At 28.9% G+C, this 13,982-nt stretch overlaps 3 protein-coding genes across 3 annotated transcripts; 1 reads left to right on the top strand and 2 right to left on the bottom strand.

Annotated features, from left to right (window-relative positions):
* Nucleotides 1-512: 512 nt before the first annotated feature.
* Nucleotides 513-1,316, bottom strand: OCT59_001067 (uncharacterized protein; the record flags this gene model as incomplete). The annotated part of the gene is made up of 2 exons (XM_025311279.2): nt 513-1,073; nt 1,158-1,316. 2 exons carry the CDS (start codon nt 1,314-1,316, stop codon nt 513-515), a joined length of 720 nt encoding a protein of 239 aa, XP_025173312.2.
* Nucleotides 1,317-1,389: 73 nt separating this feature from the next.
* OCT59_001066 (uncharacterized protein) lies at nt 1,390-2,148 on the bottom strand (the record flags this gene model as incomplete). Its single annotated transcript, XM_066139288.1, has 1 exon — nt 1,390-2,148. One exon carries the CDS (start codon nt 2,146-2,148, stop codon nt 1,390-1,392), a length of 759 nt encoding a protein of 252 aa, XP_065988705.1.
* An 8,746-nt stretch (nt 2,149-10,894) lies between these two features.
* On the top strand, nt 10,895-13,138 carry OCT59_001065 (uncharacterized protein). Its single transcript, XM_025319658.2, has 2 exons — nt 10,895-12,298; nt 12,372-13,138. The coding sequence occupies exons 1-2, from the start codon at nt 10,975-10,977 to the stop codon at nt 13,037-13,039; spliced, it is 1,992 nt and encodes a 663-aa protein (XP_025173310.2). The 5' UTR covers nt 10,895-10,974; the 3' UTR covers nt 13,040-13,138.
* Nucleotides 13,139-13,982: the final 844 nt, after the last annotated feature.

The raw sequence follows: 13,982 nt of genomic DNA, 5'->3' as shown, positions 1-13,982 counted from the left end.
TGTGCATGATGTAATCTTATAATAAAACATTGTTAGATGATAATACAGAATAAAATTGTATTATATTTGCAAAAATAAGCACAATTACCTAATATTACGAAGTGTACGTCCAGCTAAATTTTACTTAAACAGTTCATATCCTCTTGTTCCCAATGATGCCAAAATAGTTGTAAAATTTGCAAAGTTTTCGGTATATTGCAAATTTTGATTTCCTTTATTATTTTGTTCACGATTAGCTATTTCCAGCATAACTTTACAAAGTCCTTCAAAAACTTTTTTATTTTTGAATACTCCTTGCCGTCCTTTTTCTGCTAATATTGGCCAAAATGAGTCTTGCTTTGAATCTACTGAATAATAAAGTTCATTCAGATTAGAGTCATTTAAGTATTTGAAGATCGGATTTTTTTTAATTATAAATTTTGGTGTAAATTTTCGATTCTCTATTTTTGGAATTGGCCGTTCAATTGCATTCTAATAATATAATATGTAATGTAATTAATATAAAATTAAATTTAATAATTTTCATTATTTATAATTTTAATAAATACCATTAAAATTTTGTTACTATTTAACTTCATACATTTTTTACAAATTCTTCCTTTGTTTGTTGTTGTAATTTTACATTTTACACTTCGAATACAATTAGAATTAAAATCGTTGCGCCATTTTGCCCTTGCAACTAACTCATTCTCTAATTTGATTTTTTCATTATTTGTCAACCTTTTCCAACTAAAATTTTTGTCAAATTTTATTGGAAATAATTCTTTTGCCAATACTTCAACACGTGGTGCACCACCATAATGTATAATTCCACCAATTCTTTGTAAATATTCTAAGTGCTTCTCGTCTCTCAATCCAATACATGAAATTTGGTGAGATTTTGTAGAATTTACAAAATAACTTGTGAGTGGACGTATTCCTTCTGTTAATAAACAGTTACTAGTTTTACTATGTTTTTCTAAATTTCTTGAATTATAAGCTCGATGCAATCTGATTATCTTTCCACATTTACATTGAACTTCATTGCGAGTAATAATCTTATTAACTTTCGGATGATTTTGTAATCTTTTATCCTAATTAATAAAAAAAAATTGAATAATTATTAGCATCATAAATTAACTATGAATAGATTAATTATCTTGAATTCTGATACTTACTTTAATATGATCAAGTTTCGTTATTCGCTTTTGACTATTTCGCGTTTGCTTTTTCCTAACATTTTTTTCATTATTAGTAGTATACGATGATGATGATGATTCACCATCATTATCATCAACATTTGAGTTAAATTCCACTATATCAGAACCATCACTCATACATTTTTCTGATTCAAGAATATTGAAAGGTATATTTTCATTTTCATCAGATTGAACATCACGCATTTCAATATCAATATTTTTGATCAGGTGAAGGTGGTGAATTTCTTTTGAAGATTGGAACAAAATGATCTGTTTGTGGTAAAGGATCATTAATATTCCACTTTCCACTTGATGGTGTCCACATTATCATAATAGGTTCATCATAAGCTTTAATTCGTGGTTCAATTAATTTATTATACAATGAACTAATTAGTTGAGAAACAGTTGGAGGATATATTGACATTATCGGTCTTTGAATTACTGATGCTAAGCCATATAATCCGATAATTGAACAAAACTGATGTGGCTTAGATATATAAGCAATTTCACTAATATATTCTCTTTCTTTATTATATGTAGTCGGCATATCTGAATTTTTGGCTGAATTTAAAGCTATATCGGAAAAATAATAATCTTGTTCAAAAATTTTTTGACTAAGATAAAAATTTGAAAATTTCATCAATTCTACAACCATAGCTAGTCTAAATTGTAATGCTAACATTTGGTTTGCATTAAAAATTAGAGATATAGAATTTAATAAACAATCTCCATTAGAAAATACAGCTGCAGAAGTTAAATGTGGATATTGCAAATGGAGGATTTTTTCAGCAGTATTATCAATATTTGTTAATGGAGGAAGAGTTTCGTGAGGAGTGTCAAAAGTAATAGAAAAGATACCGGATATATTAATAGTTGAAACATAATCTTGAACAGAATGAATATTAGGAGGAGGAGTTGTAGAGAGAAATTTATTAATGTTTAAAAGTTGTTCAAGATTTTTACTATTCATTTTGTGTTGATATTGATATATAATAACGTAAAAGATAAAGTTAAGACGCGTATGTGTCTTAACATTTTAAAAGTAATAAATGGTAAAACATATTGAATTCCTGGTAAGTTTATCATGGATAATATAAAGTAAATTTGATAAATTTATTACATTGCGGTAAATTTATCACAAAGTAAAAGATGGATTTTTCTCGTTATTTATATAATTATATTGAAAATTGATGTAACACTGCATATGATAATCCTAAAATATACGCTTTTATTAGAAAAATTACATGTGACCTTAAAATTTTGTCTAAAATTATATACTTTTTTTACTGTGACCTAATTTGGTGGTACTCTATTTTGGCATGTAACATTTTCTTAAAATACCCGTTTTTTCATATGACCTTTCCATTAAAAACGCAAAATTATATACTTTTTTTGCATATGACCTTTATTATAATTATCCGGGGTCCTCTCTATGTAGTTGCTAAAGACTTCCATGTTTTTTGCTATTAAATGACAGAAAGTCTAAGAAAAAAAATCTCACCTATATTACATTTGCTAGCGAATATTTATTAACGAAATAAATTTAATATAGACTTCTTTCCTTTAGTTTTTTTTTTCTTTGAAAATTTTTTTTAAAAACACTTTCGTTTATTATTAACCCACTAAAAATAATCAATGACGCCGTTTGCTTCTAATATAATAAACATACCCGTATCTGAAGCTCCAACCCCTAATCAAAAGCGTAATCTTCTTTTTAATGTTGAACAACCACTTGAGCTTTCAATAGAAGAATTTGATAAAGAGTGGTGGCCTCTTGTATCAAATATATGGACTAATTTTAGCCATAAAAATAATGTTAATGGTAATTTGTGGGAAGTTTTTATTTGTCGATTTAATAAACCTAAGAAATCAAGTACTCGAAAGGAGGAAATTTCACAGGAAAAACGTCGTGTAACAAAAATCAGATCGGCTAACTTGTGTTTCGCAAAAATCAAAGTTTACCGTTATGCTTCTGAACAGAAAGTACTAATAGAACGATTTAAAGACTCGCCTGATCATTCACATACTTTGGAGGAGAGTGAAAAGCTTAAGCGCTCACAGACTGTTCAGAATTTAGTTATGCAAGAAGCCATAAAGAATTATCGACCACCAGAAATTGTTAATGCAGTGAAGGAATACGCAACTGAAAAGTTGGATTTAGGAGAAAGTGTAAAAGAATTGAGACGGAAGGAAGTTACAAATATCAAGTATAAAGTACGTGGGCTCTTGATGCACATCTTGTTGGTAATTCTGATCTAAAGTTAGATATCCAGGATTCTATTTTTTTCTTAAAAAATCAAGAATATTTGGTCGAGTATTATGAAATCTCCCACCTATCTACCTATGGTTTTGTTTTCATGCATCCCAAACAGCTCAAAAATCTTGAGCAACATGGCTGGTTAACTCTTATAGACTCCACACACAAAACTAATAGGTATGATTGCCGCTTATTCACCTTATATATTCGTGATTATTATGGGTGTTGGAATGTTGTCTTTGTAAGTAAGGAAGATAGTGTTACCATCGCGGAAGGTTTAAAAATTGTTAGACGATTTGCACGCCACTGGAGCCCAAGATATTTTCTCTCTGACCAAAGTAACATAGAATCTAATAGCATCAGGATGGCTTTTCCGGGTCTTAAAAATGGTGAACAAGATTGTGATGTTATTTTTTGCACAGTACATATCATGCGAACCTGGATGAATAAAATTTATGATAAAAAAATGCGACAAAAGATGATTCATGCTATGCACAAAAGAACTAAGATCGGCTGTGAAGATCTTGTCCAACAAGCTATCAATGAATGCTCAATTACGACCATCAAAAATTACATCACTAGAAATTACACAAAAAATATACATCAGTGGGCACTCTGGGCACGACAACATTTTCCTCTTCTTTTACAGGTGACCTCAACAAATGCCTTAGAGTCGTATCACAGTGAATTAAAGAGTCTAACCTCCCCGCAACATGGTTTAATTGGTATATATTTTTGTTTATGATTTTCATAACTACATCTAATCAAAATTCCAATAGGTGCATGTCATAAGATAGTCGAACTTGATAAGAAAAAATGTTCTGACTCAGAGCATGTTGCTTATGAATTTCGTGTTAAAAGAATTTCAGCTGTTGGTGTTGATGATGATATTCTTCAAGAAATTCACAAATTTCCGTTTCCTGTTTAACAAATGCTCATTAGTGAGTTTTGTGCATGAATGGAAAAAGGAAAATCAGCACCAGGTCTTACCTCTTTACATTGTTATTGCTTGTTTTTTCATCGGTACTTATTACCTTGCCATCATATATTCCATGAACATGCGTATGGCGTTACAAAACTCTTAACATCTGATGTATGGGAGAAATTTCAGCGAATGTTTGATGAAGCTGGATTTGACATATATATTTCTCGTGGGTTGGTTGATTTGGAGGTGCCTAGGATGACTGAAGCTGAAAAAGCAACAGAGAACAGACGGTTAGCTGTAAGTGAATTAATGGAAAGAGTTCGTGATATGTATTGGAGAGTAGAAGAGACAGGTAATATAGAACAAACTGGTACATTTATTAGAGAATTAAAAAATTGTATAGAACCTGTTTTAAATAATCAGATGGCATGAAAATTAGAAAAATGAATCAATAAAAATTTTTTTACCAGGATATATAATCAAATAAAATTTCTATATTTTATGTAATTTTTCATTGATTCGATTAAAAAAATTTCCAAAATTTATGTTAAAATAATCTTGCTTCAGCCACAAAAATAAACCAATCAAAATTGTACTGGTTAATTTGGTCACGTGATCGAACCACGCTTTAGACACGAGGTGGTGACGTGCTGTAAATCAAACTATATCAAGTTATATAATAAAAAGAGAAAATTTATTCATCGCACGTGCGATGACATCGCTACCCCCCATTTTATTTATCACGTGATAAATCCAATTAAAATATAGCACGATTATTGTGTTACAATAAATATAAACAATTTTATAGCTTCGTCGATAGTTTTTTTTTCTAACACTCTTTTTAAATAAAAAAAACAACCTGTTTTTTTGCTTAAAAACGCGTTAAAGTTGCTTCTTAACATTTAAAAATACTTTTATGTACTAGTAAAGTAGTTCAAAAACTTTAATTGTTCAATTATCATAAAGAAATTGGGTTACACGGCTCAAGCAGTGATTCGTGAAACATGGAAAATGATAACACTCCACAGGTTAGTCAATTGCGCACATTTTTTTTTTGTGAAATACTACTGAAATACTATTGAAAGTGCTTAAAAAAATTAATTTGGAGTTTTAATAGCGTTAATTTCTTAACAATTAACGTCAATAGCATTATTTATTAGTTAGGTGATGTTAGATAGCGTTAAATGTACATTATTTATTAGTTAGGTGACGTTAAATAGCGTTAGATGTATATTAATTAACGTCACAAAGCATTATATTATTGCGCATTAGTTTATTGGTGTTAAATAGTATTACTTTATTGTGCTCAACAGCTAACTTATTTATTAATCTATTAAATAGCAAGAATTTCCTAAGATACGCAATTCTGTCAAATATCTTTAATGGATTTTGCTTTTAAAGAATCTAGATGTGTTTTTCAGTGGCTTAAGAAGGTAAAATTTCTCTTTATTCATCAATTTTAATAACTTAAATTAACTTGGATTTTAATCATTTTTCTTATATAATTCATTAGTTTAATCAAGTAGCAATCAAACAAATTCTTTTTTTTTATTAAAAGTATATACGTTTTTATACTTCAATTTAAAGAATTAGTTTTTGCTTTTCTTTTATATGATAATGGCAAAACTTTTCATCAGGAAACACTTGATATTTTTGAGATTTATTTTGGAATAAATGCACAACAGATCTGTGCGACCACATATAATAGATAAGCCACCTTTTATTGCATCCGAAGTGTTTGAAAGAGGAGTATAGAAAGAGGTATTTATACAAACAAGTATGAATATTTTAGTCGTGGTTGTGCATTTGCAATGAAATTCTGAACTCGCAAACTAATGCCCAATTTTTATTTAGATATTAACATAATGTAAAGATTAGACGTACAGCCTTGCTTATACAGAAATAAACAAAATGAAATTCAACACACTATTTTATAAATCAACGAAGGGTATGAATAGTGTTTTATGATAAGGATTTTCGTGGGATTATATCCTTTATAGGTTAGTTTAAATATTAGAAATTCAGAATTGTATTTGTATATTGTTCAACTCTTAATAAATTAGCTTACATGTACTAAAAAATTATTATTTATACACAGTAAAAATTATTACTTTATTTAATTGTTAAAATATTATACGTTTTTCTTATTGGGACACTTGGGAGCATAATGACCCATTTTATGACACAAACCACATTTACGCCCATTTGAATTTTCAATATTTTCTTCATATAGTACATTCTCTTTTTGTGATTTTTGTGTCGTACTCGCCTTATTTTTTTGTTCATTACAAGCTTTTAATCGCTTAGTAGCAGGTCTCCCTTTTCCTTGACGTTTTAATGGATTTCCAATATCATCTACATCATATGTACGACCATCAGACAACTTTAATTGATTATTTGTATTATTGTCTTTAAGAACATTTCCCCTTTCTAATTGAGTCATAATAGTTTCTTTTTCCGCAATGTAAGCTAGTATAATATCATCTAAATTTTTTTGATCGTTATTATCAAATGAATAGTTTAGTGCTTTCTTAAAATGTCCCATAATTCGACCATAATCTACTTTTTTTTGTGTATAATAACGAATTTCTACTTCTTGAACGTGATTAATATGCCTAGGATTAAGATAAATCCTTTGATCAATATTATCATCATGAATTGGCTTTAAATTTTTAGATGATGTTCCGATAAAAGCTTCATTAAAAATAGAGTCAATGTGATTCCAAGCGTCATCCGAAGCCATCTTGTTGGCATTAGCATTATATGGAATAATGCGTTTGGATTTTCAATCATTAATTTAAAATAATGACGACAAATAATTCCATATGAAACCAATAACAAGCATGTACATAAATGGGTTCCATCGTTAAGAATAATAATATGCTGATATGAACTTGGCACCATATATGGAATGATACGCCATACTTCTTTAATCATTTCTTTTGGTACTGAATTTAACAATGATTTTAAGTATGTCTGGCGAAAATCGTAATAATCTTCAATATTATTGGTTTCTTCTTGATCATTTGACGTTCCTTGGCTTTCTTGATTTTCGGGAATTTCATTTTGATCCTAAAAATATATACATAATAGTACTAGTTAAACATTTATTATATCATTCTACTATAATTTTAATTTTTTACTCACCAGTTGATCCTCAATAAACTCAAATGCATCTTTAATATCTAGTTTTTCACATTTGTAAATTATTGATTCGCACATTTGTTTATGTATTTCCCCAACAATTCTTGGTGAAAAATATTTTTGAACTATATTATTAACGTTACTAAAAAAATTTTCCACAACAAATGGCTGATGATATATTGTTGATTTGTATTTCCATGCTATAAAATTCTTGTTTATTTCTTCTTTTTGCATTCGAGAATCTAATGCCTCAGCTACTTCTGCCATTGTAGAGCTAGAATTAACAACTTTATGAATAATGGCATTTATTGACTCCACACGCTGTGTTGACTGTATACCAGCTGTAAATATTCTGTTTGTAAATGCTCGTGCCCATGAATGGCGTGTTGAATATATTGGGTCATGTAAATAATCACTGCCACTGGGAAAGTTATTTAATAAAGCTTGAAATCGTTGTTCAAAAACCTCTGCACATAGTGAATTGCGAGTTTTCCAAAAATCATGAAAAAATATCTTAAAATCTGCAGCACCAAGTTTATTTTTGAGACGTTTAGGTAAATTTTGGGTCATATGCCAAATGCAATGTATGTGATACGCATTTTTGTACGTAGTTTGACATGCCACATCCATTGCAGGATCCATATCAGTGATTATAACTTTTGGTTCAATTCCTGTTGCATTTAGCGTTTGTTGTAAAATCCACTCATAACTTTCCTGAGTTTCATCATTTAAAAAAGCTTGTGCTCCTAAACGTGATTTACCATCATTATCAACAAGTATAAATAGAGATAATGGACAGTTATATCTATTAGTTCTAGAGGTATTATCGTGTAAAATAACATCTGAATAACGCGTCCACAAAATAATTTGATTTTCCGTCATCCAAAATATACCACACAGTCTATCACTATCCGCATTTATTAAAGGTTGAACAAACATCATAGGTTCTTCTTTTTGTCGTTCAAGGAGAAATTTTAACAAATGAGAAGCATCTGTTCCAGCTATTTTTTTTTCACGTTTAATTTTTTGAATTGCATTTGAAAGATCTTGTGTAAGAAAAAGCTGGTCAGGAAATAATGGTTGTAATAGATTTCTTATAGTATATGCATCACAACGTCCATGTATAACTGCATGTTCAATTTCATTCATTATAGATTGATTAAATTTTCGGAATGTTGTAGCAAATTGTGTATTATCAGCAAGTATTTTGTGGTTGTGTTCAAGATGGATAGACGTTACATGAATGAAATTATTATTTATAGTTTTACTCAAGTGAACCCGCCATTTACAATCAGTTTTTTTTGACCCTTTATTACGTTGTTGATCAATTTGCTTAGACTTATAGTTAGGTTTGTACTTTCCAGCATATTCACAAGCAAATGTTCTTCTTCTGGGAATTTGAACAGTTGAGTTTGATAATTGAATATATTCAACTCGGTATTTATTAACTACAAATCCCTTTTGCCTTCCATATTCCTTTAGATAATGTTCAGCAATTTCCCACGAACTAAATTTTGAATTAACAGATAATTCTATAGGATGTGTTAATGAAGGATAATTTGTAGAGTCAAGACTTTCTAATTCTGAACCAAGAATAATTTCTACGGGAATTTCAACTTCAGTTTCAATTTCTTGCTATTTAATAGATTAATAAATAAGTTAGCTGTTAAGCACATTAAAGTAATGCTATTTAATACCAATAAATTAATGCGCAATAATATAATGCTTTGTGACGTTAATTAATATATATCTAACGCTATTTAACGTCACCTAACTAATAAATAATGTACATTTAACGCTATCTAACTAATAAATAATGCTATTGATGTTAATTGTTAAGAAATTAACACTATTAAAACTCTATACCATATGCCGTTTACCCCAAATTAATTTTTTTTAAGCACTTTCAATAGTATTTCAGTAGTATTTCACAAAAAAAAAATGTGCGCAATTGACTAACCTGTGGAGTGTTATCATTTTCCATGTTTCACGAATCACTGCTTGAGCCGTGTAACCCAATTTCTTTATGATAATTGAACAATTAAAGTTTTTGAGCTACTTTACTAGTACATAAAAGTATTTTTAAATGTTAAGAAGCAACTTTAACGCGTTTTTAAGCAAAAAAACAGGTTGTTTTTTTTATTTAAAAAGAGTGTTAGAAAAAAAACTATCGACGAAGCTATAAAATTGTTTATATTTATTGTAACACAATAATCGTGCTATATTTTAATTGGATTTATCACGTGATAAATAAAATGGGGTAGCGATGTCATCGCACGTGCGATGAATAAATTTTCTCTAATAAAAATTATTAATTAAGGTTTTTTAATAATAACAATGAGTTAAAAATTTCAATGTTACAATAATGAATTTATCAATGCAAATATTATAATTAAATTTAATAATGTTAATTTAAATATAAAAAATATTTTTAATTTAGCAAAGCATAAGAATTGAAGCGATATCAGGCCCAAATAGCTGAGGCTGAATTTTCCGAAGTGACTCATTTTTTTGTTTTCGCACTTCCTTTAACTTGCCAAATTTTCTTTTGAAATTTTTAACTGACGACAAATAGAGTTTTGACTGTTTCGTTCCTTTAATTGAAAACGATGTTTATATGATTTGTAAGTACACATTGTATTATATTTCACATCCAATTAGATGTGTGGCTTTAACTATTCTGTACTTTGAGAAAAAAAGCATATTAGATTAAGAACATGACTTTATTAGCAAAGTTACGAGGCCATTTTGTGTGTTAATAATAAAATACTTAAAAAAAATCAGACCTCAAAAAAGAAAAACTACTTAAAATTCCAATTGAAAAATAATTTGCCAGTAAATGTAAAAAATAGCTTCGTAATTTTGTAAAGATAGTTTGAAGAAGCTAATAAATGTGAAAATATTTGAGAAAGAAGAAATTGTTCGACCTGTGCATCTAAAAAAAAATGTGCTGTTTTTTTGTAGTAATTTATTATTAAAATTTCGTCTATCAAATTTAGACTCTAAAATATTAAAAATCTTAGGCGACTTGATATAGTTTTGATTTACATAGTTAACAGCGCACCGTGGTAAGATCATTCCCAATTGCATCTTACAAATGTACCCGGTACCCGATCCTTAATCATCATAAATTTATTGGACGCCCCTTGACCAAATATATCCTTATTCAATAAAAATTCATTAAAACATGAGACTTTTAAGGATAAGTGTATTCGCTCAAATCAGGGTTCACAACGACGAAAAAGTCTGTGGAACCGCTTTTTTAATGAAATAATAAACTTCTTTGTGACTAGATTGACTTATAAGGAAAAGTATATTCGCTTAAAATTAGGGCGAAAAAGTTTGTGGAACCGCTTTTTTTTTAAAATTTTTTTTTTTTTTGAAAAATAAAAGCCGGCTTTTATTTTATATACCTGCTTTTTAGATAATTTCTTCAATTATATATATATTTTTCTATAAGTATTTCCATCATGAATAATGTTAAAGACGCTGTCGGTATCGTAGGAGATGCAATAGGTCCATACATTCCATTAATTCAAACGGCTTCAAGCTTAATTACGAAAATAATAGAAATTTGTGAAGCGGCAGAATATAACAAAAAAGTCTGCAATGCTCTAGCAGAACGAGTGGAAATAACTCGTGTTCCTATGGAGTTATTAAAAGTTAGAAAAAAAAAAAATGAAAAGGAATTACGTAATGAATCATATTATAATGCTTTTTATAAATTTATTTATGTTTTAGAAGAAATTGAAAAATATACTAAGGAAATTTCAAAATATCACGGTTTTAGAAAATATGTAAAAGCAATTTCTGTTAAAGAAAAATTCATAAAACTTACGGAAAAGTATGATAATACAATGAATGATTTACATTTTGCTGTGACAGTTGATAATGAAGAACGAAGAAGGGATGATGAAGAAGCTTTAGCGGAAATTTTTATCGAATTTGATAAATACCTCAAATCAGTGGACAATAAAGTTGACAAAGTTTATGAAGAAGTAATGTATATTAAGAAACATATTGATGATAAAACATTTCATGGCGCAAATAAGATTGATTCAAAATATCTAGAACTCCCCTTACGAGGAAAATCTGATGACAAACGTGGAAAACATCCTAATTATGTAGTGAAAAGAATTTATAGAGGACAAGAAGTAGCATGTAAATCAAATTCAACGACCGAAGATGATACAAAAGTGCAAGGGCATCTTGAAATTTTAATAAAATTATCTGAATGCAAACATATTCTTAGGTTTTATGGTGTCTCAAAAATTGACGATGATAATGTCCGAGTTTTTGAATGGGCCCATTATGGAACTTTGAAAGAACTATACGAAAAAAAGGATATTCAATGGCATTATAAGGTTCGATTTGCTCTTAACATTTGTCGTGGGCTTTTATTTTTACAAAATGCTGAAATTTTACATCATGACCTGAGATGTGAAAATATCTTGATAACAGAAAGTCTAGAACCTAAAATTTATAATTTTAAGTTGGCGCGTTATACTTTTGGGAACACCACTACGTTGAAGGAAGAAGATAATGAAGCCGTGCGTTGGTTAGCTCCTGAGAAATTAATCAGCTTTATGGCAAAATATACAACACAATGTGAAATTTTTAGTTTTGGTATTCTGCTTTGGGAACTTGCTTTTGAAAAAATTCCATATGGTAGTTTGAGGGTAGACGAAATTAAGGACTTTGTGATTAAAGGTGGTAGAGAAATAATTAAATTTGGAGATTCCACTCCAGAAATTTCCAAACTCCAAGAAAATTATAAAGAAATTATAATTAACAGTAAGTATTATTTTCATCCGGGACTTTATAATATATAATAAAATACTTTTATTAACTTTTTTTTTATATCTAGTTTGGAAGAATAATCCACAAGAACGCATTTCTTTTTTGAAAGCATTTGATATGCTAGACGGACTATATAATTCCATTAGTTATATGTTTGATAAGAATATGCCAGCTTTACTTGATGATAAAACCTTGGATTTAGATGGATCAAAAGAAATCTATGATTTGGTATTACCAGATGAAGATATTAGTCCAATAGTTCAAATAATTCCATTAGATGAGGGTATACAAGCTTATAAAATGCATGAACATCAAAAAGCGTGGGAATGTTTTGAATATCATGCAGCAAATGAGAATATTACAGCAAAATATTGGAAAGGTCGTTATTTATGGGACGGATTTCTTGATGGTATAAAAGAACGTGAAGAGGGAAGAGAATTACTTAAAGAAGCTGCTGATGAGGGACATCCTGATGCTCAATTATTTTATGCTTTTACTCTTAAAAATGTTCTGGCTGAAAAGGATAACAAAAATACATTTATAAAGTATATCACTAAAGCTGCTGAAGGAAATAATAATTTCGCACAATTTAATTTAGGTGATATTTATTATAAAGGAAAATTGAAGATTCAAAAGAACGAAAATGAGGGAATTAAATGGTTAAGAAAGGCTGCTTTAAATGATAACAATAAGGCAATTCAATTTCTAGAAGAAAAGGGAATTAGTCTTTATTGAATATTTTGTTATCTATTATATTATTATCATTATTATCATTATGCAATAAATAAATAAAATCATAAATTTATCTTACGATTACTTGTCTTTTATAAGACTATAAATAAAGTAAAAAAATGTTAAAAATTCAACTAAAAAAGAAAGCTAAAAGATGCGATATACAACTGCTTCACGCCGATTTGTAACAGTTATGGTATAATTCAAATTTATATATTTTTATTGCGTCCTATTTTACGTTTGCGCAAATAAGGAACTTTGATTAAAAACTTCATCGTAACTTCGATGGTAAGAATGATTTAAATGCAGATTTTTATGTAATTTCATACGTGAATAAGAACAAAAAAACCAATAACTTGAACATTTGATCAAGAAATGCAATAGAAATTGGATGAGTGATCAATAACATACGTGAAAAACACATCTAGTGCTCATAGGACATGCACAATAGCATCAGGTATCACGTGATTTTATAATTGTATCAGGCAATTAAAATCGTATATCGGGCCTTCGGTTTCTGGATAATAAATCTAATACAATGGATATAGGTGGTCGGTATATAGAACGGGTTCATAGTTATTTCTCGCAATTATGTGTCTTTTAATCTTGTCAAAGATTTGCATATAGTGCGCCTCTACCGATCGAAAAAAAAAGAAAAAATAATTTAACAAACTTCAAACAATAAATTGTTGGTAAAATTTATTTAGGATTTTAAGTAAATTTAAGAGTAGTTAAATAATCAAACTGAGTAATTGTTATTTCTGTTGCATTTAATATAGGATAGTTAGCTAAGAGCAAAAACAGACTCTTCCGGGCCAGAATTACGTAATGCCGCCTATTGTCCAAAAAGGAATGATCTACACAAACTACTAAGTATTATTTCAACAATTTCACACATAAAGAGGATCCTTAAAGAAAAAAAAAATATTAAAATTACCTTCGAACA

The sequence above is a fragment of the Rhizophagus irregularis genome, chromosome 1 (assembly GCF_026210795.1).
Source record: "Rhizophagus irregularis chromosome 1, complete sequence".
Lineage (NCBI taxonomy): Eukaryota > Fungi > Glomeromycota > Glomeromycetes > Glomerales > Glomeraceae > Rhizophagus > Rhizophagus irregularis.
This window is presented reverse-complemented; position numbering and strand designations above follow the sequence as displayed.

What these genes read in the sequence shown, in the direction of transcription:
- OCT59_001065 (XM_025319658.2), top strand. Translation starts at nt 10,975, where the DNA reads ATGAATAATGTTAAAGACGCTGTCGGTATCGTAGGAGATGCAATAGGT. An exon ending in TAAAGAAATTATAATTAACA is followed by an intron (nt 12,299 to 12,371) that starts GTAAGTATTATT and finishes TTTTATATCTAG; the next exon opens with TTTGGAAGAATAATCCACAA.